Source organism: Ambystoma mexicanum, chromosome 4p (assembly GCF_040938575.1).
Source record: "Ambystoma mexicanum isolate Mex_15411 chromosome 4p, UKY_AmexF1_1, whole genome shotgun sequence".
Lineage (NCBI taxonomy): Eukaryota > Metazoa > Chordata > Amphibia > Caudata > Ambystomatidae > Ambystoma > Ambystoma mexicanum.
Window position 1 is genome coordinate 30,173,890 of NC_090927.1, and position 24,695 is coordinate 30,198,584.

General features: G+C 52.7%; 1 protein-coding gene across 1 annotated transcript in view; it reads right to left on the reverse strand.

Moving 5' to 3' along the window:
* Window positions 1-11,845: 11,845 nt before the first annotated feature.
* B4GALNT2 (beta-1,4-N-acetyl-galactosaminyltransferase 2 (SID blood group)) overlaps window positions 11,846-24,695 on the reverse strand; it is a 297,045-nt gene continuing 284,195 nt past the window's right edge. Inside the window, exon 11 of the mRNA XM_069605292.1 lies at window positions 11,846-15,045. Within this exon, the coding sequence (XP_069461393.1) occupies window positions 14,834-15,045 (212 nt within the window). The 3' untranslated portion in view covers window positions 11,846-14,833. The remainder of the gene's footprint in view (window positions 15,046-24,695) is intronic.

The window sequence follows — 24,695 nt, forward strand, 5'->3', positions numbered from 1 at the left end:
TGCAGCTGAGGCCCCTAGTTAGCGTGGTCCCTGGGTCTCTCAATTCTACTTTAGTGATGATGGTTAAAGCCAGGAAGCATCCAGCAGAGGCCCAGAGTTAGCGTGGTCCCTGGGTCCCCCAATTCTACTTTAGTGATGAATGTTAATGCCAGGAAGCGTGCAGCTGAGGCCCCGAGTTAGCGTGGTCCCTGTGTCCCCCAATTCTACTTTAGTGATGATGGTTAATGCCAGGAAGCGTGCAGCAGAGGCCCCGAGTTAGCGTGGTCCCTGGGTCCCCCAATTCTACTTTAGTGATGATGGTTAATGCCAGGAAGCATCCAGGTGGAGGCCACGAGTTAGCGTGGTCCCTGGGTCCCCCAATTCTACTTTAGTGATGATGGTTAATGCCAGGAAGCGTGCAGCAGAGGCCCCGAGTTAGCGTGGTCCCTGGGTCCCCCAATTCTACTTTAGTGATGAATGTTAATGCCAGGAAGCGTCCAGCTGAGGCCCCGAGTTAGCGTGGTCCCTGGGTCCCCCAATTCTACTTTAGTGATGATGGCTAATGCCAGGAAGCGTGCAGCTGAGGCCCGGAGTTAGCGTGGTCCCTGGGTCTCCCAATTCTACTTTAGTGATGATGGCTAAGGCCAGGAAGCGTCCAGCAGAGGCCCCGATTAGCATGGTTCCTGGGTCCCCCAATTCTACTTTAGTGATGATGGTTAATGCCAGGAAGGTCCAGGTTGAGGCCACGAGTTAGCGCGGTCCCTGGGTCCCCCAATTCTACTTTAGTGATGAATGTTAATGCCAGGAAGTGTGCAGCTGAGGCCCCAAGTTAGCGTGGTCCCTGGTTCCCCCAATTCTACTTTAGTGATGATGGTTAATGCCAGGAAGTGTGCAGCAGAGGCCCCAAGTTAGCGTGGTCCCTGGGTCCCCCAATTCTACTTTAGTGATGATGGTTAATGCCAGGAAGGTCCAGGTTGAGGCCACGAGTTAGCGTGGTCCCTGGGTCCTCCAATTCTACTTTAGTGATGAATGTTAATGCCAGGAAGCATGCAGCAGAGGCCCAGAGTTAGCGTGGTCCCTGGGTCCCCCAAATTCTACTTTAGTGATGATGGTTAATGCCGGGAAGAGTGCAGCAGAGGCCCTGATTTAGCGTGGTCCCTCGGTCCCCCAATTCTACTTTAGTGATGATGGCTAAGGCCAGGAAGCGTCCAGCTGAGGCCCCGAGTTAGCATGGTCCCTGGGCCCCCAATTCTACTTTAGTGATTATGGCTAATTCCAGGAAGGTCCAGGTACAGGCCCCGAGTTAGCGTGGTCCCTGGGTCCCCCAATTCTACTTTAGTGATGATGGTTAATGCCAGGAAGGTCCAGCATAAGCCCCGAGTTAGTGTGGTCCCTGGGTCCCCCAATTCTACTTTAGTGATGATGGCTGATGCCAGGAAGCGTGCAGCTGAGGCCCCGAGTTAGCGTGGTCCCTAGGTCCCCCAATTCTACTTTAGTGATGATGGCTGATGCCAGGAAGCGTGCAGCTGAGGCCCCGAGTTAGCGTGGTCCCTGTGTCCCCCAATTCTACTTTAGTGATGGTGGCTAATGCCAGCAAGCGTCCATCAGAGGCCACGAGTTAGCGTGGTCCCTGAGCCCCCAATTCTACTTTAGTGATGATGGCTAATGCCAGGAAGGTCCAGCAGAGGCCCCGAGCTAGCGTGGTCCCTGGGTCCCCCAATTCTACTTTAGTGATGATGGCTGATGCCAGGAAGCGTGCAGCAGAGGCCCCGAGTTAGCGTGGTCCCTGGGTCCCCCAATTGTACTTTAGTGATGATGGCTAATGCCAGGAAGCGTGCAGCAGAGGCTCCGAGTTAGCGTGGTCCCTGGGTCCCCCAAATCTACTTTAGTGATGATGGTTAATGCCAGGAAGCGTCCAGCAGAGGCCCCGAGTTAGCGTGGTCCCTGGGTCCCCCAATTCTACTTTAGTGATGATGGCTAATGACAGGAAGCGTGCAGCTGAGGCCCCGAGTTAGCGTGGTCCCTGGATCCCCCAATTCTACTTTAGTGATGATGGCTAATGCCAGGAAGCGTGCAGCTGAGGCCCTGAGTTAGCGTGGTCCCTGGGTCCCCCAATTCTACTTGAGTGATGATGGTTAATGCCAGGAAGGTCCAGGTTGAGGCCCTGAGTTAGCGTGGTCCCTGGGTCCCCCAATTATACTTTAGTGATGATGGCTAATGCCAGGATGGTCCAGGTGGAGGCCACGAGTTAGCATGGTCCCTGGGTCCCCCAATTCTACTTTAGTGATGATGATTAATGCCAGGAAGGTCCAGGTGGAGGCCACGAGTTAGTGTGGTCCCTGGGTCTCCCAATTCTACTTTAGTGATGATGGCTAATGCCAGGAAGGTCCAGGTGGAGGCCACGAGTTAGTGTGGTCCCTGGGTCTCCCAATTCTACTTTAGTGATGATGGTTAATGCCAGGAAGCATCCAGGTGGAGGCCATGAGTTAGCGTGGTACCTGGGTCTCCCAAATCTACTTTAGTGATGATGGCTAATGCCAGGAAGCATCCAGGTGGAGGCCACGAGTTAGCGTGGTCCCTTGGTCTCCCAATTCTACTTTAGTGATGATGGTTAATGCCAGGAAGCGTGCAGCTGAGGCCCCGAGTTAGCGTGGTCCCTGGGTCCCCCAATTCTACTTTAGTGATGATGGCTAATGCCAGGAAGCGTTCAGCAGAGGCTCCGAGTTAGCGTGGTCCCTGGTTCCCCCAATTCTACTTTAGTGATGATGGCTAATGCCAGGAAGCGTGCAGCAGAGGCCACGAGTTAGCGTGGTCCCTGGGTCCCCCAATTCTACTTTAGTGATGATAGCTAATGCCAGGAAGCGTGCAGCTGAGGCCCCGAGTTAGCGTGGTCCCTGGGCCCCCCAATACTACTTTAGTGATCATGGCTAAGGCCAGGAAGTGCCAGCTAATCCCCCGAATTAGAGTGGTCCCTGGGCCCCCCAATTCTACTTTAGTGATGATGGCTAATGCCAGGAAGCGTGCAGCTGAGGCCCTGAGTTAGCATGGTCCCTGGGCCCCCCAATTCTACTTTAGTGATTATGGCTAATGCCAGGAAGCGTCCAGCAGAGGCCCCGAGTTAGCGTGGTCCCTGGGTCCCCCAATTCTACTTTAGTGATGATGGCTAAGGCCACGAAGCGTGCAGCTGAGGCCCTGAGTTAGCGTGGTCCCTGAGTCCCCCAATTCTACTTTAGTGATGATGGTTAATGCCAGGAAGCGTCCAGCAGAGGCCCAGAGTTAGCGTGGTCCCTGGGTCCCCCAATTCTACTTTAGTGATGATGGTTAATGCCAGGAAGCGTTCAGCAGAGGCCCCGAGTTAGCGTGGTCCCTGGGTCCCCCAATTCTACTTTAGTGATGATGGTTAATGCCAGGAAGCGTCCAGCAGAGGCCCCGAGTTAGCGTGGTCCCTGGGTCCCCCAATTCTACTTTAGTGATGATGGCTAATGCCAGGAAGCATCCAGCAGAGGCCCCGAGTTAGCGTGGTCCCTGGGTCCCCCAATTCTACTTTAGTGATGATGGCTAATGCCAGGAGGCGTCCAGCAGAGGCCTCGAGTTAGCGTGGTCCCTGGGTCCCCCAATTCTACTTTAGTGATGATGGTTAATGCCAGGAAACGTGCAGCTGAGGCCCCGAGTTAGCGTCGTTCCTGGGTCCCCCAATTCTACTTTAGTGATGAATGTTAATGCGAGGAAGCGTGCAGCTGAGGCCCCTAGTTAGCGTGGTCCCTGGGTCTCTCAATTCTACTTTAGTGATGATGGTTAAAGCCAGGAAGCATCCAGCAGAGGCCCAGAGTTAGCGTGGTCCCTGGGTCCCCCAATTCTACTTTAGTGATGAATGTTAATGCCAGGAAGCGTGCAGCTGAGGCCCCGAGTTAGCGTGGTCCCTGTGTCCCCCAATTCTACTTTAGTGATGATGGTTAATGCCAGGAAGCGTGCAGCAGAGGCCCCGAGTTAGCGTGGTCCCTGGGTCCCCCAATTCTACTTTAGTGATGATGGTTAATGCCAGGAAGCATCCAGGTGGAGGCCACGAGTTAGCGTGGTCCCTGGGTCCCCCAATTCTACTTTAGTGATGATGGTTAATGCCAGGAAGCGTGCAGCAGAGGCCCCGAGTTAGCGTGGTCCCTGGGTCCCCCAATTCTACTTTAGTGATGAATGTTAATGCCAGGAAGCGTCCAGCTGAGGCCCCGAGTTAGCGTGGTCCCTGGGTCCCCCAATTCTACTTTAGTGATGATGGCTAATGCCAGGAAGCGTGCAGCTGAGGCCCGGAGTTAGCGTGGTCCCTGGGTCTCCCAATTCTACTTTAGTGATGATGGCTAAGGCCAGGAAGCGTCCAGCAGAGGCCCCGATTAGCATGGTTCCTGGGTCCCCCAATTCTACTTTTGTGATGATGGTTAATGCCAGGAAGGTCCAGGTTGAGGCCACGAGTTAGCGCGGTCCCTGGGTCCCCCAATTCTACTTTAGTGATGAATGTTAATGCCAGGAAGTGTGCAGCTGAGGCCCCAAGTTAGCGTGGTCCCTGGGTCCCCCAATTCTACTTTAGTGATGATGGTTAATGCCAGGAAGTGTGCAGCAGAGGCCCCAAGTTAGCGTGGTCCCTGGGTCCCCCAATTCTACTTTAGTGATGATGGTTAATGCCAGGAAGGTCCAGGTTGAGGCCACGAGTTAGCGTGGTCCCTGGGTCCCCCAATTCTACTTTAGTGATGAATGTTAATGCCAGGAAGCATGCAGCAGAGGCCCAGAGTTAGCGTGGTCCCTGGGTCCCCCAAATTCTACTTTAGTGATGATGGTTAATGCCGGGAAGAGTGCAGCAGAGGCCCTGATTTAGCGTGGTCCCTCGGTCCCCCAATTCTACTTTAGTGATGATGGCTAAGGCCAGGAAGCGTCCAGCTGAGGCCCCGAGTTAGCATGGTCCCTGGGCCCCCAATTCTACTTTAGTGATCATGGCTAATGCCAGGAAGGTCCAGGTACAGGCCCCGAGTTAGCGTGGTCCCTGGGTCCCCCAATTCTACTTTAGTGATGATGGTTAATGCCAGGAAGGTCCAGCATAAGCCCCGAGTTAGTGTGGTCCCTGGGTCCCCCAATTCTACTTTAGTGATGATGGCTGATGCCAGGAAGCGTGCAGCTGAGGCCCCGAGTTAGCGTGGTCCCTAGGTCCCCCAATTCTACTTTAGTGATGATGGCTGATGCCAGGAAGCGTGCAGCTGAGGCCCCGAGTTAGCGTGGTCCCTGTGTCCCCCAATTCTACTTTAGTGATGATGGCTAATGCCAGGAAGGTCCAGCAGAGGCCCCGAGCTAGCGTGGTCCCTGGGTCCCCCAATTCTACTTTAGTGATGATGGCTGATGCCAGGAAGCGTGCAGCAGAGGCCCCGAGTTAGCGTGGTCCCTGGGTCCCCCAATTGTACTTTAGTGATGATGGCTAATGCCAGGAAGCGTGCAGCAGAGGCTCCGAGTTAGCGTGGTCCCTGGGTCCCCCAAATCTACTTTAGTGATGATGGTTAATGCCAGTAAGCGTCAAGGTGGAGGCCCTGAGTTAGCGTGGTCCCTGGGTCCCCCAATTCTACTTTAGTGATGATGGCTAATGCCAGGAAGCGTGCAGTGAGGCCCCGAGTTAGCGTGGTCCCCGGGTCCCCCAAATCTACTTTAGTGATGATGGTTAATGCCAGGAAGCGTCAAGGTGGAGGCCCCGAGTTAGCGTGGTCCCTGGTTCCCCCAGTTTAGTGATGATGGCTAATGCCAGGAAGTTCCAGGTGGAGGCCACGAGTTAGCGTGGTCCCTGGGTCTACCAATTCTACTTTAGTGATGATGGCTAATGCCAGGATAGTCCACGTGGAGGCCATGGGTTAGCGTGGTCCCCCAATTCTACTTTAGTGATGATGGTTAATGCCAGGAAGTATCCAGGTGGAGGCCACGAGTTAGCGTGGTCCTTGGGTCTCCCAATTCTACTTTAGTGATGATGGCTAATGCCAGGATGGTCCACGTGGAGGCCCCGAGTTAGCGTGGTCCCTGGGTCCCCCAATTCTACTTTAGTGATGATGGCGAATACCAGGAAGCGTCCAGCAGAGGCCCCGAGTTAGCGTGGTCCCTGGGCCCCCCAATTCTACTTTAGTGATGATGGCTAATGCCAGGAAGCGTCCAGCAGAGGCCCCGAGTTAGCGTGGTCCCTGGGTCCCCCAATTCTACTTTAGTGATAATGGCTAATGCCAGGAAGCGTCCAGCAGAGGCCCAGAGTTAGCGTGGTCCCTGGGGCCCCCAATTCTACTTTAGTGATGAATGTTAATGCCAGGAAGCGTCCAGCAGAGGCCCCGAGTTAGCGTGGTCCCTGGGTCCCCAAATTCTACTTTAGTGATGAATGTTAATGCCAGGAAGCGTCCAGCAGAGGCCCCGAGTTAGCGTGGTCCCTGGGTCCCCCAATTCTACTTTAGTGATGATGGCTAATGCCAGGAAGCGTGCAGCTGAGGCCCCGAGTTAGCGTGGTCCCTGGGTCCCCCAATTCTACTTTAGTGATGATGGTTAATGCCAGGAAGGTCCAGGTTGAGGCCCCGAGTTAGCGTGGTCCCTGGGTCCCCCAATTATACTTTAGTGATGATGGCTAATGCCAGGAAGGTCCAGGTGGAGGCCACGAGTTAGTGTGGTCCCTGGGTCTCCCAATTCTACTTTAGTGATGATGGTTAATGCCAGGAAGCATCCAGGTGGAGGCCATGAGTTAGCGTGGTACCTGGGTCTCCCAAATCTACTTTAGTGATGATGGCTAATGCCAGGATGGTCCACGTGGAGGCCCCGAGTTAGCGTGGTCCCTGGGTCCCCCAATTCTACTTTAGTGATGATGGCGAATGCCAGGAAGCGTCCAGCAGAGGCCCCGAGTTAGCGTGGTCCCTGGGCCCCCCAATTCTACTTTAGTGATGATGGCTAATGCCAGGAAGCGTCCAGCAGAGGCCCCGAGTTAGCGTGGTCCCTGGGTCCCCCAATTCTACTTTAGTGATGATGGCTAATGCCAGGAAGCGTCCAGCAGAGGCCCAGAGTTAGCGTGGTCCCTGGGTCCCCCAATTCTACTTCAGTGATGAATGTTAATGCCAGGAAGCGTCCAGCAGAGGCCCCGAATTAGCGTGGTCCCTGGGCCCCCCAATTCTACTTTAGTGATGATGGCTAATGCCAGGAAGCGTGCAGCTGAGGCCCCGAGTTAGCGTGGTCCCTTGGTCCCACAATTCTACTTTAGTGATGATGGTTAATGCCAGGAAGGTCCAGGTTGAGGCCCCGAGTTAGCGTGGTCCCTGGGTCCCCCAATTATACTTTAGTGATGATGGCTAATGCCAGGATGGTCCAGGTGGAGGCCACGAGTTAGCGTGGTCCCTGGGTCCCCCAATTCTACTTTAGTGATGATGGTTAATGCCAGGAAGGTCCAGGTGGAGGCCACCAGTTAGTGTGGTCCCTGGGTCTCCCAATTCTACTTTAGTGATGATGGCTAATGCCAGGAAGGTCCAGGTGGAGGCCACGAGTTAGTGTGGTCCCTGGGTCTCCCAATTCTACTTTAGTGATGATGGTTAATGCCAGGAAGCATCCAGGTGGAGGCCATGAGTTAGCGTGGTACCTAGGTCTCCCAAATCTACTTTAGTGATGATGGCTAATGCCAGGAAGCATCCAGGTGGTGGCCACGAGTTAGCGTGGTCCCTTGGTCTCCCAATTCTACTTTAGTGATGATGGTTAATGCCAGGAAGCGTGCAGCTGAGGCCCAGAGTTAGCGTGGTCCCTGGGTCCCCCAATTCTACTTTAGTGATGATGGCTAATGCCAGGAAGCGTTCAGCAGAGGCCCCGAGTTAGTGTCTTCCCTGGTTCCCCCAATTCTACTTTAGTGATGATGGCTAATGCCAGGAAGCGTGCAGCAGAGGCCACGAGTTAGCGTGGTCCCTGGGTCCCCCAATTCTACTTTAGTGATGATAGCTAATGCCAGGAAGCGTGCAGCTGAGGCCCCGAGTTAGCGTGGTCCCTGGGCCCCCCAATTCTACTTTAGTGATTATGGCTAATGCCAGGAAGCGTCCAGCAGAGGCCCCGAGTTAGCGTGGTCCCTGGGTCCCCCAATTCTACTTTAGTGATGATGGCTAAGGCCACGAAGCGTGCAGCTGAGGCCCCGAGTTAGCGTGGTCCCTGAGTCCCCCAATTCTACTTTAGTGATGATGGTTAATGCCAGGAAGCGTCCAGCAGAGGCCCAGAGTTAGCGTGGTCCCTGGGTCCCCCAATTCTACTTTAGTGATGATGGTTAATGCCAGGAAGCGTCCAGCAGAGGCCCCGAGTTAGCGTGGTCCCTGGGTCCCCCAATTCTACTTTAGAGATGATGGTTAATGCCAGGAAGCGTCCAGCAGAGGCCCCGAGTTAGCGTGGTCCCTGGGTCCCCCAATTCTACTTTAGTGATGATGGCTAATGCCAGGAAGCATCCAGCAGAGGCCCCGAGTTAGCGTGGTCCCTGGGTCCCCCAATTCTACTTTAGTGATGATGGCTAATGCCAGGAGGCGTCCAGCAGAGGCCTCGAGTTAGCATGGTCCCTGGGTCCCCCAATTCTACTTTAGTGATGATGGTTAATGCCAGGAAGCGTGCAGCTGAGGCCCCGAGTTAGCGTCGTTCCTGGGTCCCCCAATTCTACTTTAGTGATGAATGTTAATGCGAGGAAGCGTGCAGCTGAGGCCCCTAGTTAGCGTGGTCCCTGGGTCTCTCAATTCTACTTTAGTGATGATGGTTAAAGCCAGGAAGCATCCAGCAGAGGCCCAGAGTTAGCGTGGTCCCTGTGTCCCCCAATTCTACTTTAGTGATGATGGTTAATGCCAGGAAGCGTGCAGCAGAGCCCCCGAGTTAACGTGGTCCCTGGGTCCCCCAATTCTACTTTAGTGATGATGGTTAATGCCAGGAAGCATCCAGGTGGAGGCCACGAGTTAGCGTGGTCCCTGGGTCCCCCAATTCTACTTTAGTGATGATGGCTAATGCCAGGAAGCGTGCAGCTGAGGCCCCGAGTTAGCGTGGTCCCTGGGTCTCCCAATTCTACTTTAGTGATGATGGCTAATGCCAGGAAGCGTGCAGCTGAGGCCCCGAGTTAGCGTGGTCCCTGGGTCTCCCAATTCTACTTTAGTGATGATGGCTAAGGCCAGGAAGCGTCCAGCAGAGGCCCCGATTAGCATGGTTCCTGGGTCCCCCAATTCTACTTTAGTGATGATGGTTAATGCCAGGAAGGTCCAGGTTGAGGCCACGAGTTAGCGTGGTCCCTGGGTCCCCCAATTCTACTTTAGTGATGAATGTTAATGCCAGGAAGTGTGCAGCTGAGGCCCCAAGTTAGCGTGGTCCCTGGGTCCCCCAATTCTACTTTAGTGATGATGGTTAATGCCAGGAAGTGTGCGCAGAGGCCCCGAGTTAGCGTGGTCCCTGGGTCCCCCAATTCTACTTTAGTGATGATGGTTAATGCCAGGAAGGTCCAGGTTGAGGCCACGAGTTAGCGTGGTCCCTGGGTTCCCCCATTCTACTTTAGTGATGAATGTTAATGCTAGGAAGCATGCAGCAGAGGCCCAGAGTTAGCGTGGTCCCTGGGTCCCCCAAATTCTACTTTAGTGATGATGGTTAATGCCGGGAAGAGTGCAGCAGAGGCCCTGATTTAGCGTGGTCCCTCGGTCCCCCAATTCTACTTTAGTGATGATGGCTAAGGCCAGGAAGCGTCCAGCTGAGGCCCCGAGTTAGCGTGGTCCCTGGGTCCCCCAATTCTACTTTAGTGATGATGGTTAATGCCAGGAAGGTCCAGGTTGAGGCCACGAGTTAGCGTGGTCCCTGGGTCCTCCAATTCTACTTTAGTGATGAATGTTAATGCCAGGAAGAGTGCAGCTGAGGCCCCGAGTTAGAGTGGTCCCTGGGTCCCCCAATTCTACTTTAGTGATGATGGTTAATGCCAGGAAGCGTGCAGCAGAGGCCCCGAGTTAGCGTGGTCCCTCGGTCCCCCAATTCTACTTTAGTGATGATGGCTAAGGCCAGGAAGCGTCCAGCTGAGGCCCCGAGTTAGCATGGTCCCTGGGCCCCCAATTCTACTTTAGTGATTATGGCTAATGCCAGGAAGGTCCAGGTACAGGCCCCGAGTTAGCGTGGTCCCTGAGTCCCCCAATTCTACTTTAGTGATGATGGTTAATGCCAGGAAGGTCCAGCATAAGCCCCGAGTTAGTGTGGTCCCTGGGTCCCCCAATTCTACTTTAGTGATGATGGCTGATGCCAGGAAGCGTGCAGCTGAGGCCCCGAGTTAGCGTGGTCCCTAGGTCCCCCAATTCTACTTTAGTGATGATGGCTGATGCCAGGAAGCGTGCAGCTGAGGCCCCGAGTTAGCGTGGTCCCTGTGTCCCCCAATTCTACTTTAGTGATGATGGTTAATGCCGGGAAGAGTGCAGCAGAGGCCCTGATTTAGCGTGGTCCCTCGGTCCCCCAATTCTACTTTAGTGATGATGGCTAAGGCCAGGAAGCGTCCAGCTGAGGCCCCGAGTTAGCGTGGTCCCTGGGTCCCCCAATTCTACTTTAGTGATGATGGTTAATGCCAGGAAGGTCCAGGTTGAGGCCACGAGTTAGCGTGGTCCCTGGGTCCTCCAATTCTACTTTAGTGATGAATGTTAATGCCAGGAAGCGTCCAGGAAGAGTGCAGCTGAGGCCCCGAGTTAGAGTGGTCCCTGGGTCCCCCAATTCTACTTTAGTGATGATGGATAATGCCAGGAAGCGTGCAGCAGAGGCCCCGAGTTAGCGTGGTCCCTCGGTCCCCCAATTCTACTTTAGTGATGATGGCTAAGGCCAGGAAGCGTCCAGCTGAGGCCCCGAGTTAGCATGGTCCCTGGGTCCCCCATTTCTACTTTAGTGATGATGGCTGATGCCAGGAAGCGTGCAGCTGAGGCCCCGAGTTAGCGTGGTCCCTAGGTCCCCCAATTCTACTTTAGTGATGATGGCTGATGCCAGGAAGCGTGCAGCTGAGGCCCCGAGTTAGCGTGGTCCCTGTGTCCCCCAATTCTACTTTAGTGATGGTGGCTAATGCCAGGAAGCGTCCAGCAGAGGCCACGAGTTAGCGTGGTCCCTGGGCCCCCAATTCTACTTTAGTGATGATGGCTAATGCCAGGAAGGTCCAGCAGAGGCCCCGAGCTGGCGTGGTCCCTGGGTCCCCCAATTCTACTTTAGTGATGATGGCTGATGCCAGGAAGCGTGCAGCAGAGGCCCCGAGTTAGCGTGGTCCCTGGGTCCCCCTATTGTACTTTAGTGATGATGGCTAATGCCAGGAAGCGTGCAGCAGAGGCTCCGAGTTAGCATGGTCCCTGGGTCCCCCAATTCTACTTTAGTGATGATGGACAATGCCAGGAAGCGTGCAGCTGAGGCCCCGAGTTAGCGCGGTCCCTGGGTCCCCCAATTCTACTTGGCACAGATGATAACAATGAGTAAGTAGTGGCCAGCATGTGGCAAGTGTAAGTCAACCCAGGAGGGCCCCGAGTTACCATGTTCACCCCGCAGTCATAGCAGCAGATCACCCCCACTTTAATAATTAAAATCCAACTGTTATATAGTGCTTCACGTTGCAATGGTCACACTTCTAAGCGCCGTAAGAACTTGTTATTATTACCTACCTTGATGCTATTGAAAAACACACACACATAACTCGCTGCAGCACCTGCCAAGGAACACAGGCCTTCTGACCTTTGACATTACCTCTTGATCTCTACGCATCAAGAAATTTCAAAAACATGGTTGTATTTCAGGGCGACAACAGGAATGTTCACAACATGTCACTTAAGTCATTTAATGCAAGCCATCAACTTTGAAAGGAAAGTTTGATTGAGGGCAAGCCCCGCATGCGATCTTTATTCAATATATTACTTTTACAATATTTCAAAATGATTATACTGCATTATCTTGACCAAAACACAGACTTCAAGGACATGTGCAACAAATCATGTGCCACGATGGGGCCACAAAAAGACCTGTGATCATGTACGATGACGGTGGCCACAAAAAGACCTGCGACCATGTGCCACGATGGTGGCCACAAAAAGACCTGTGATCATGTACGATGACGGTGGCCACAAAAAGACCTGAAACCATTGTCACGATGGTGGCCACAAAAAGATCTGTGATCATGTACGATGACTACAAAAAAAACCTGTGATCAGGTGCCACGATGGTGGCCACAAAAAGACCTGTGATCATGTACGATGACGGTGGCCACAAAAAGACCTGCAACCATTGTCACAATGGTGGCCACAAAAAGACCTGTGATCATGTACGATGACGGTGGCCACAAAAAGACCTGTGACCATTGTCACGATGGTGGCCACAAAAAGACCTGTGATCATTTACGATGACGGTGGCCACAAAAAGACCTGCGACCATGTGCCACGATGGTGGCCACAAAAAGACCTGTGATCATGTACGATGACTACAAAAAAGACCTGCGACCATGTGCCACGATGGTGGCCACAAAAAGACCTGTGATCATGTACGATGACTACAAAAAAGACCTGCGACCATGTGCCACGATGGTGGCCACAAAAAGACCTGTGATCATGTACGATGACTACAAAAAAGACCTGTGATCAGGTGCCACGATGGTGGCCACAAAAAGACCTGTGATCATGTACGATGACTACAAAAAAGACCTGCGACCATGTGCCACGATGATGGCCACAAAAAGACCTGTGATCATGTACGATGACGGTGGCCACAAAAAGACCTGCAACCATTGTCACGATGGTGGCCACAAAAAGACCTGTGATCATGTACGATGACGGTGGCCACAAAAAGACCTGCGACCATTGTCACGATGGTGGCCACAAAAAGATCTGTGATCATTTACGATGACGGTGGCCACAAAAAGACCTGCAACCATGTGCCACGATGGTGGCCACAAAAAGACCTGTGATCATGTACGATGACGGTGGCCACAAAAAGACCTGCGACCATTGTCATGATGGTGGCCACAAAAAGACCTGTGATCATGTACGATGACTAAAAAAAAAAAACCTGTGATCAGGTGCCACGATGGTGGCCAGAAAAATACCTGTGACCATGTATGATGACGGTGGCCACAAAAAGACCTGCGACTATGTGCCACGATGGCAGCCACAAAAAGACCTGTGATCATGTACGATGACGGTGGCCACAAAAAGACCTGTGACCACCAGGAAGAGAAGTCCAAGGCATGAGCTCCATGGAACCAGGCTGGGTTCCACAGATAAGTCTGTTTGGGGGAATTCTGTACCACCATTCTGTCATGGACTATGCTGTGTCGCGAGAGTCTGTAGTGCGGTTGTGAGGTGTCCTTCTGCTCACACCAGGTTCTATGGCTTAGGTTCCATAATGCAGACCTCCTTGAATGCTCTTGGCTTCTGTAGAGTAGCCATCAGAATCATCTTCGGTGGGTTGAGATGTGCAGCGTCCGCGCACTGTGACTTGATGTGGAAGAAAGTCAGCCACCCTCCTGCCTGAAACTAGCTCCAAATGAAGCTTTCTGCAGAAGGAGCGACGCAGCATTCCTTGGTCCTCCATTGAGCAAGCTCCTCGGTGAGAGCTGGTAATCATGAAAGTGCTTTGCCAAGAGAGCTCAAGACTGGGAGAACTATAGATGAGGGGGAGGTCTGCAGCACTCTACTACATGGAGATGTGCCATCCCTGCTTGGAGAGAGTAGTGCTGCTAGCTCCAGATGCCAACTAGAGAGTGTAGACTGCTCTGGGTGGGAGGAGGACGGCAGTGCACAGATCCATTGGGATAGGGCTATGGACCAAGGTCTTTACAGAGGGGGGGCATCTAGTGCTTGGATACAGAGCAGTGGTGTGCAGTCGGGTGGTCCAATCAATGTAAGGCATGGAAAAGGCGCTCCACATAAAGGGTTACGGTGATGGTTCAGGCACACAGTCACGTGGACAAGCCTTTCTTCTCCATACATATGGGTGAAAGCATAAGTGCAAAGCAGACTTTTCCTGAGTACTGCAACCAGTGGGAGATGTTTTGAGGAACACAGAGGCATTTTGTCTCAAGGGTAGTCTGATGATAGGGACTACTCTGCACAGCGCGTCATGCAACTATGGAACGGACTATAACGAGCAGGATTGATCAGGGGAAGAATAGGACTATGCAGAGCAGGATTGATCATGGGAAGGAGTGGACTATGAAGAGCAGGATTGACCATGGGAAGGAGAGGACTATAAAGAGCAGGATTGATCATGGGAAGGAGAGGACTATGAAGAGCAGGATTGACCATGGGAAGGAGAGGACTATGAAGAGTAGGATTGACCATGGGAAGGAGGGGACTATGAAGAGCAGGATTGACCATGGGAAGGAGAGGACTATGAAGAGCAGGATTGATCATGGGAAGGAGAGGACTATGAAGAGCAGGATTGACCATGGGAAGGAGAGGACTATGAAGAGCAGGATTGACCATGGGAAGGAGGGGACTATGAAGAGCAGGATTGATCATGGGAAGGAGTGGACTATGCAGAGCAGGATTGACCATGGGAAGGAGGGGACTATGAAGAGCAGGATTGACCATGGGAAGAATAGGACTATGCAGAGCAGGATTGACCAGGGGAAGAATAGGACTATGAAGAGCAGGATTGACCATGGGAAGGAGGGGACTATGAAGAGCAGGATTGACCATGGGAAGGAGGGGACTATGAAGAGCAGGATTGACCAGGGGAAGGATAGAACCATTAGAGTATGGGGGCAACCCACCAGAGGATTTATATAGACCTCAGTGCGGCCTGAGGGATCAAGCGGTGAAAGGAGTGCTAGCCTGGCATGATCCAGTAACCGGGTGATGCCAGTCAGAAGGCGTGCCTATCGCTTCGTGTAGCATTTCAGTCTGTTTTTGAAGTAGTGCAGCTGTAATTTGAAAGTGACTTGGTCCTGTGTGTTGGACCGGTAGGAGTTATATTTCGCCATCTTGTCAGCACGAGCCGGGTCCTGCGCTTGATCCTTTCTCTGATGATCGATGGTAACATCTCGGCAGGAACCCACCAGCAAGGACCCAAGCCCATCGATAAAGAACTCTGTAAAACAAAATGGAGGCAGTCAGACCTGATCCAAGAGATGGGTAGAACCAATACCCCACCTTCACCCCACAGGTAATATCACTACTAGGCTCCATAATGTAGCAATACCCAGGACTGAGGGGTGTATCAATAAAGGGAAAAGTGCAGGAGGATGGAAGAATGATCAGAGGAAAGCATGGCTTCCACCAGGCCTCTCCATGTTCTAGGTTTATTCTACGCTACGCACTGCACGTGTGACCAAGTCACCCTCCAGGACCACCATCTAATCGCCCTAAGTCAAAGGACGCAGGGTACCAGGCACTCAGATAACCCAGTACTGGAAAAATACAATTCCCACAATGCCCCTGAGAAACCAATGCAAAACTCGAAATGGATTTGGGAAGCAGAATTGGGGGTTACAGAGAAAAAAACAAAACAGAGTCCTTTCACTGAAGACAGGCAAGATGGCAGAAAGCCGGTCACAGGACTCAAAGATCTAAACCGAGCAGACAAATCACCTTCAGAGGAACTACCTCTCCCACAATTCCCCCTTTCCCCAATTAGAAAACTCGGACGGATCAAGGACATTAAAGTCTACCTCCAAGGGGCCAGAAATCATAGGGAGACCTTTCAAAACCAGGGAGACCCTGGGGAAACATATCCCTGCTAGAGAGTTCGTAGCCCACTTGCCTGCGGCCTATCACACAAACTGCCCCCTCAGCGTCTCCCTGTATACAGAATCTAAAAATGGCCCCCAAGGTTTTTATAGCGTCAGCCCAACCCTCCAAGCCTCAATCTGAATAGCAGAAAGTGAGAGAGACGACCAATCCCAACTCTCACAGCCTTTAAGCTCACAGCTGCAGGCTATCAGCCCTAATTCCAATTAGGGGCAGTGGCCGTGGTGCTGCCCCATCTAGTGTGGGAGTGGTGCTGCCCTGTCTAGTGTGGGAGTGGTGCTGCCTAGTCTAGTGTGGGAGTGGTGCTGACCGTCTAGTGTGGGAGTGGTGCTGACCGTCTAGTGTGGGAGTGGTGTTGCCCTATCTAGTGTGGTAGCAGTGCTGCCCCCTATAGTGTGGGAGTTGATAGGAGCAGGCAGCTTCTGTCTGGAGAAGGTTGGAAAAGAGAGATTGTAGCAGAGGAGCCGCGCATACGAGATTTTGAAGTCTGGCGAGGAGTCTGACAGAGAAAGAACCCGCAGAAGGGGCAGCGGGAGAGAGAAAAGGTGGTCCTCACAGAGGAGAAGAAAGTGGTGATATTTAAACGTGAGAGAAAGGGAGTCGGGAGGGCTGAAGCAAATGCAGGAGGGGCTTATAAGCCAGCACCTGAAATAGAGAGGAAAGGCCAGAAGCAAACCCAGCAGGTGCCAGGGATGTCATTTCACCAACATGCCAGGGGTAGCGAAGTGCAAACACACGGCCCTTGACCTCTGATGACATTTGACCCCACCCTGAAGTGACATCATGGGAAGTGATGGAACACAAAATTTCACCCCTTCACAAACCAGGAAGTGGCATCACATAGCATTGTTCCTAAGTGCACTACAAAACATATGGTTACAATATCACTACAATGTGATATACATTTCATACAAGAATGGATCACGATTTGTATCGTTAAGATCAGTGTGTACAGGCCCGTATTACCAAATATTACCAATTTACTGTGAATGCAAGTAGACGTCCAAGGCCAAATGATAATGGTGTGTTATTATATAGCACTTACGCTTTAGTGATTTATATAGAACAAATTTGCACACAATATCACCCAACCTGTGTTAGCACTCATTTTTCCACCTCAGAAGGATGAAAGTCTGAGCTGATGTATTTAAGAACAGACTAAATCAGTGACTCACCCCCTGAAGTGTGCCTGAAATAAACCTTTAATGAGTCTAGCAATTATTTTATAGAATTCCAGAAAGACACGTTATTTGTTATTCCCATTCTTTCTTATGTAGGGTCACTGCTCAAAGAGTTACACTTGTAAAAAACCCTGTTTTTTTAAAGAGCCCTGAACAAGAAAGCCAGCCACACCAGAAACAAAGAGCCACATGGCGCTGGCCACAGCCCAGAAGCTTCCATTAAAAAAAAAAAAAGAACAAAAAAAGAGGTTCATTTTTTAGGGGTAGCAGGGGAGACCACAGGGCTAGCAAGGGAGACCTGAGGGCTAGCAAGGGAGACCTGAGGGGTTGGAGCTGCGACTCCTGGAGACCCCTACGTGATGTCCCTGGCACGGGTTGTAAGCCAGTACCCGAATAGAGAAAAGAGGGGGTGAGGCAAACCCAGGAGGGACTTGCGAGCCAGTACCCGAATAGAGAAAAGAAGGGGCGAGGCAAACCAAGGAGGGGCTTGCGAGCCAGTACCCGAATAGAGAAAAGAAGGGGCGAGGCAAACCCAGGAGGGGCTTGCGAGCCAGTACCCGAAATAGAGAAAAGAAGGGGCGAGGCAAACCTAGGAGGGGCTTGCGAGCCAGTACCCGAACAGAGAAAAGAAGGGGCGAGGCAAACCCAGGAGGGGCTTGCAAGCCAGTACCCTAAATGGAGAAAAGAAGGGGTAAGGCAAACCCAAGAGGGGCTTGCGAGCCAGTACCCGAATAGAGAAAAGAAAGGGCGAGGCAAACCCAGGAGGGGCTTGCGAGCCAGTACCCAAATAGAGAAAAGAAGGGGCGAGGCAAACCCAGGAGGGGCTTGCGAGCCAGTACCTAAATAGAGAAAAGAAGGGGTGAGGCAAAGCCAGGAGGGGCTTGCGAGCCAGTATCCGAAATAGAGAAAAGGGCGAGGCAAACCCAGGAGGGGCTTGCGAGCCAGTACCCGAAAAGAGAAAAGAAGGGGCGAGGCAAACCCAGGAGGGGCTTGCGAGCCAGTACCCGAATAGAGAAAAGAAGGGGCGAGGCAAACCCAGGAGGGGCTTGCGAGCCAGTACCCGAAATAGAGAAAAGAAGGGGCGAGGCAAACCTAGGAGGGGCTTGCGAGCCAGTACCCGAACAGAGAAAAGAAGGGGCGAGGCAAACCCAGGAGGGGCTTGCAAGCCAGTACCATAAATGGAGAAAAGAAGGGGTAAGGCAAACCCAGGAGGGGCTTGCGAGCCAGTACCCGAATAGAGAAAAGAAAGGGCGAGGCAAACCCAGGAGGGGCTTGCGAGCCAGTACCCAAATAGAGAAAAGAAGGGGCGAGGCAAACCCAGGAGGGGCTTGCGATCCAGTACCCGAACAGAGAAAAGAAGGGGCGAGGCAAACCCAGCAGGGGCTTGTGAGCCAATACTTGAAATAGAGGAAAGAAGGGGCGAGGCAAACCCAGGAGGGACTTGTGAGCCGGTACCCGAAGAGAGAAAAAAGGGGTGAGGCAAAACCCAGGAGGGGCTTGCGAGCCAGTACTCTAAATGGAGAAAAGAAGGGGTGAGGCAAACACAGGAGGGGCTTGTAAGACAGTACCCGAATAGAGAAAAGAAGGGGTGAGGCAAACCCAGGAGGGGCTTCTAAGCCAGTAGCCGTATAGGAGGGACTTGTGGGCCAGTACCCGAAGAGAGAAAGAAGAGGCGAGGCAAACCCAGGAGGGGCTTCTAAGCCAGTAGCCGTATAGGAGGGACTTGTGGGCCAGTACCCAAAGAGAGAAAAGAAGGGGCGAGGCAAACCCAGGAGGGGCTTGCGAGCCAGTACCCGAATAAAGAAAAGAAGGGGCAAGGCAAACCCAGGAGGGGCTTGCGAGCCAGTACCCGAATAGAGAAAAGATGTGGTGAGGCAAACCCAGGAGGGGCTTGCGAGCCAGTACCCGAATAGAGAAAAGATGTGGTGAGGCAAACCCAGGAGGGGCTTGTAAGCCAGTACCTGAATAGAGAAAAGAAGGGGTGAGGCAAACCCAGGAGGGGCTTGCGAGCCAGTACCCGAATAGAGAAAAGAAGGGGTGAGGCAAACCCAGGAGGGGCTTGCAAGCCAGTACCCGAATAGAGAATAGAAGGGTCGAGGCAAACCCAGGAGTGGCTTGTAAGCCAGTACCTGAATAGAGAAAAGAAGGGGCGAGGCAAACCCAGGAGGGGCTTGCGAGCTGTTAGGGAGAATTTTCTGTTTAGGCTGAATTTCCTAACCTAGTGAGTCCCCCAGCAGCTTTGCTGGATTTTTGGGGTTTATTCTTTTCTCCTGCCAAGAGTGAGACTCTTTTACCCTAACTCTTGGACATGATTTGAGTGTGCTTCTTTGACTCTAGATGTTTTTAATGGGCTATGGGGTCTTTTACTCCATAGGGCTTCATGTGTTTTTGTGATGTGTGTTACACAGCACCCTCAGTGCATTAACACAGGGGTGTCATAGTCAGCCCCAGTATAGACTCCATACCCTGGGGCTGACTACTGTCTCCCAGGGCATGTAAAGTCACCATTGACTTTACTAGTCTTGAATTCTGAACAGAACCAGTACAAACCATCATATTGTGGACGTACTGGCCGGGGCAATTCGATTGCCCCGGGGTCTGTTAGTCGAGGGGGCACTTCTCCGTCTCCCCTGATCGAGTTTTGGCTGGTGGCAGTGGAAACTACTTTTTATATTCAACCGCGAATATTTCTCTATGGGATTTTCCCAGTGTTCGAGGCTACTATCTTTATTCATTTAATTACGATAGCCTCGAACATACCGCCGGTTTATTTATTTATTATTAATTCTCCGGTTGGTATTTTTTGCCAAAACTCGGTTCTAAAATGGCGTTTGTGTTCTGTTCTGTGACTCCAATCCAAGTCGAGCCCTTTGTTCCACTTTTTTGGCGGGCTTCTCCACAGAAGCCCTCCAAAGTGGTGCCACTCTGTCTGGGGTATTTAGGAGTGGTGCAGGGGGATTTAGGCACCCAGGACTGAGTTGCCTAGGCAACTCAAGTCGCACTCCGTCCTGATTGGCTCAAGTGGTGAGCCGGCCGGCTCACCACTTAGCATGTTTGAGTGACAGCTAGGCTGAGTGAATGGGGGTTTTCTGCATAAAAGCAGGGCTTTGGGGACTGGAACTTCAGAAGTCACCACAGGACCTAAGAATCCGACGAGGGAGAAGCTGAGCCGACCTGCCACGACGACACCACCGGTGGAGCCCTGCTGGACCGTCTCACCACTTTTCCCAACGACAGAGGAGATCTCCCGCCGGAGAGTCTTCTTCCTTTGACTGGTGGGGATAACCAGTTTCACTGTCTTTTCGCCTTCCCGACGCATCTCATGGCCATCTTGCCTGTGCCAAGCACCCCGGCAACTGGAATACCACGTTTTACCATGACCGCGAATTAAATGGTAATACCTTTAACTGGAAAACTCTGCGGCTGGTTTCTTCCCTGGCAGTGCAACGACCTTCATCTTTCCTCCAAGTCGAGATCTTCTCTTCCTCTGGACGAAGCTGAGACTTGCACCCGCTGCCAGGAACAACTGCCACCCCTGGAGGATCCTTCCCACTTAAGGTACCGTGTTCCGCCTGGCTTCCCTTGCCACTGACTGTACGAGGTAGATTTAGCCCCCGGCTTTCGAACCTGGGTTAGCCTGGGACACCCTGGCTAAACTTTTCTGAGCCTCTCTAAACTCTTTTCGAACTCTCTGCAAGACGTTCAAAGCCTAGTGTAACTGTGTGATCTTGGGCGCATTTGTGCTCTGCTCTCTCTAAGAGTGAGCCCAGCCTATGGACTTTGGCTCACCAGTGACTTTTGCTCTTCTGCCTTGCTAAAAGTGTTCCTAAATCTTAGAGTGGTGTATCCACATATTCTGCATTTTTCCCTCCCTTTTTCATGAACTTATTGGAGTGCCATCTACAGTTAAGCGCTCACCTCTGTCTGGAAATAAGTGGTGTTAACGAAGACTTGTCTGATAAGGAATAAGGGTTGTATATATCATAATAGTAACTGTGTTTAGAGTGTTTTACAATAAGAGTGCTGGAGTGTTTCAAACAGTGTGTGTTTAAATAAATAATTATATACTTTGATACCAAAGCTCTGGTCAGTGTTTGCTTGTGCTATTGTATCTGAGTGCCTATTGCCTAACTCTTCTTGCGGGAAGTCTGACTGCTCAGCCACAGCTACCAGGTAAATCTGGGTGGTACATACTGCTACCAAGTGGGTTTACTGCTAACACCTGTAGGCAGAAACCTGTGCAGTGAAACCCAGGAGGGGCTTGCGAGCCAATACTTAAAATAGAGGAAAGAAGGGGTGAGGCAAACCCAGGAGGGGCTTGTGAGGCAGTACCCGAATAGAGGAAAGAAGGGGCGAGGCAAACCCAGGAGGGGCTTGCGAGCCAGTACCCGAAATAGAGAAAAGAAGGGGCGAGGCAAACCCAGGAGGGGCTTGCGAGCCAATACTTAAAATAGAGGAAAGAAGGGGCGAGGCAAACCCAGGAGGGGCTTGCGAGCCAGTACTTAAAATAGAGGAAAGAAGGGGCGAGGCAAACCCAGGAGGGGCTTGTAAGCCAGTACCTGAATAGAGAAAAGAAGGGGCGAGGCAAACCCAGGAGGGGCTTGCGAGCCAGTACCCGAAATGGAGGAAAGAAGGGGTGAGGGAAACCCAGGAGGGATTTGTGAGCCAGTACCCGAAGAAAGAAAAGAAGGGGCGAGGCAAACCCAGGAGGGGCTTGCGATCTAATACTTGAAATAGAGGAAATAAGGGGGAGGCAAACCCAGAAGGGGCTTGCAAGCCAGTACCCGAAATGGAGAAAAGAAGGGGTGAGGCAAACCCAGGAGGGGCTTGCGAGCCAGTACCCGAAATGGAGAAAAGAAGGGGTGAGGCAAACCCAGGAGGGGCTTGCGAGCCAGTACCCGAATCGAGAAAAGAAGGGGCGAGGCAAACCCAGGAGGGGCTTGCGAGCCAGTACCCGAATAGAGAAAAGAAGGGGCGAGGCAAAGCCAGGAGGGGCTTGCGAGCCAGTACCCGAAATAGAGAAAAGGGCGAGGCAAACCCAGGAGGGGCTGGTGAGCCAGTACCTGAAATAGAGAAAAGAAGGGGCGAGGCAAACCCAGGAGCGGCTTGCAAGCCAGTAACCGAAATAGAGAAAAGAAGGGGCGAGGCAAACCCCGAGGGGGCTTGCGAGCCAGTACCCGAAATAGAGAAAAGAAGGGGTGAGGCAATCCCAGGAGGGGCTTGTAAGCCAGTACCCGAAGAGAGAAAAGAAGGGGCGAGGCAAACCCAGGAAGGGCTTGCGAGCCAGTACCCAAATAGAGAAAAGAAGGGGTGAGGCAAACCCAGGAGGGGCTTGCGAGCCAGTACCCGAAATAGAGAAAAAAGGGGCGAAGCAAACCCAGGAGGGGTTTGCGAGCCAGTACCCGAAATGGAGAAAAGAAGAGGGAGGCAAACCCAGGAGGGGCTTGTTAGCCAGTACCTGAATAGAGAAAAGAAGGGGCGAGGCAAACCCAGGAGGGGCTTGCAAGCCAGTACCCGAATAGAGAAAAGAAGGGGTGAGGCAAACCCAGGAGGGGCTTGTAAGCCAGTCCCGAAAAGAGAAAAGAAGGGGTGAGGCAAACCCAGGAGGGGCTTGCGAGCCAGTACCCAAATAGAGAAAAGAAGGGGTGAGGCAAACCCAGGAGGGGCTTGCGAGCCAGTACCCGACTAGAGAAAAGAAGGGGCGAGGCAAACCCAGGAGGGGCTTGCGAGCCAGTACCCGACTAGAGAAAAGAAGGGGCGAGGCAAACCCAGGAGGGGCTTGCGAGCCAGTACCCGAAATAGGGAAAAGAAGGGGCGAGGCAAACCCAGGAGGGGCTTGCGAGCCAGTACCCAAATAGAGAAAAGAAGGGGCGAGGCAAACCCAGGAGGGACTTGCGAGCTTATACTTGAAATAGAGAAAAGAAGGGGCGAGGCAAACCCAGGAGGGGCTTGCGAGCCAGTACCCGAATAGAGAAAAGAAGGAGTGAGGCAAACCCAGGAGGGGCTTGCCAGCCAATACTTAAAATAGAGGAAAGAAGGGGCGAGGCAAACCCAGGAGGGGCTTGCGAGCCAGTACTTAAAATAGAGGAAAGAAGGGGCGAGGCAAACCCAGGAGGGGCTTGTAAGCCAGTACCTGAATAGAGAAAAGAAGGGGCGAGGCAAACCCAGGAGGGGCTTGCGAGCCAGTACCCGAAATGGAGGAAAGAAGGGGTGAGGGAAACCCAGGAGGGACTTGTGAGCCAGTACCCGAAGAAAGAAAAGAAGGGGCGAGGCAAACCCAGGAGGGGCTTGCGATCTAATACTTGAAATAGAGGAAATAAGGGGGAGGCAAACCCAGAAGGGGCTTGCTAGCCAGGACCCGAATAGAGAAAAGAAGGGGCGAGGCAAACCCAGGAGGGGCTTGCGAGCCAGTACCCGACTAGAGAAAAGAAGGAGCGAGGCAAACACAGGAGGGGCTTGCGAGCCAGTACCCGAAATAGGGAAAAGAAGGGGCGAGGCAAACCCAGGAGGGGCTTGCGAGCCAGTACCCAAATAGAGAAAAGAAGGGGCGAGGCAAACCCAGGAGGGACTTGCGAGCTAATACTTGAAATAGAGAAAAGAAGGGGCGAGGCAAACCCAGGAGGGGCTTGCGAGCCAGTACCCGAATAGAGAAAAGAAGGAGTGAGGCAAACCCAGGAGGGGCTTGCGAGCCAATACTTAAAATAGAGGAAAGAAGGGGTGAGGCAAACCCAGGAGGGACTTGTGAGCCAGTATCCGAATAGAGAAAAGAAGGGGAGAGGCAAACCCAGGAGGGGCTTGTGAGCCATAACCCGAAATGGCGAAAAGAAGGGGTGAGGCAAACCCAGGAGGGGCCTGCGAGCCAGTACCTGAATAGAGAAAAGAAGGAGTGAGGCAAACCCAGGAGGGGCTTGCGAGCTAATACTTGAAATAGAGAAAAGAAGGGGCGAGGCAAACCCAGGAGGGGCTTGCGAGCCAGTACCCGACTAGAGAAAAGAAGGGGCGAGGCAAACCCAGGAGGGGCTTGCGAGCCAGTACCCGAAATAGGGAAAAGAAGGGGCGAGGCAAACCCAGGAGGGGCTTGCGAGCCAGTACCCAAATAGAGAAAAGAAGGGGCGAGGCAAACCCAGGAGGGACTTGCGAGCTTATACTTGAAATAGAGAAAAGAAGGGGCGAGGCAAACCCAGGAGGGGCTTGCGAGCCAGTACCCGAATAGAGAAAAGAAGGAGTGAGGCAAACCCAGGAGGGGCTTGCAAGCCAGTACCCGAAATGGAGAAAAGAAGGGGTGAGGCAAACCCAGGAGGGGCTTGCGAGCCAGTACCCGAAATGGAGAAAAGAAGGGGTGAGGCAAACCCAGGAGGGGCTTGCGAGCCAGTACCCGAAATAGGGAAAAGAAGGGGCGAGGCAAACCCAGGAGGGGCTTGCGAGCCAGTACCCAAATAGAGAAAAGAAGGGGCGAGGCAAACCCAGGAGGGACTTGCGAGCTTATACTTGAAATAGAGAAAAGAAGGGGCGAGGCAAACCCAGGAGGGGCTTGCGAGCCAGTACCCGAATAGAGAAAAGAAGGAGTGAGGCAAACCCAGGAGGGGCTTGCGAGCCAATACTTAAAATAGAGGAAAGAAGGGGCGAGGCAAACCCAGGAGGGGCTTGCGAGCCAGTACTTAAAATAGAGGAAAGAAGGGGCGAGGCAAACCCAGGAGGGGCTTGTAAGCCAGTACCTGAATAGAGAAAAGAAGGGGCGAGGCAAAACCAGGAGGGGCTTGCGAGCCAGTACCCGAAATGGAGGAAAGAAGGGGTGAGGGAAACCCAGGAG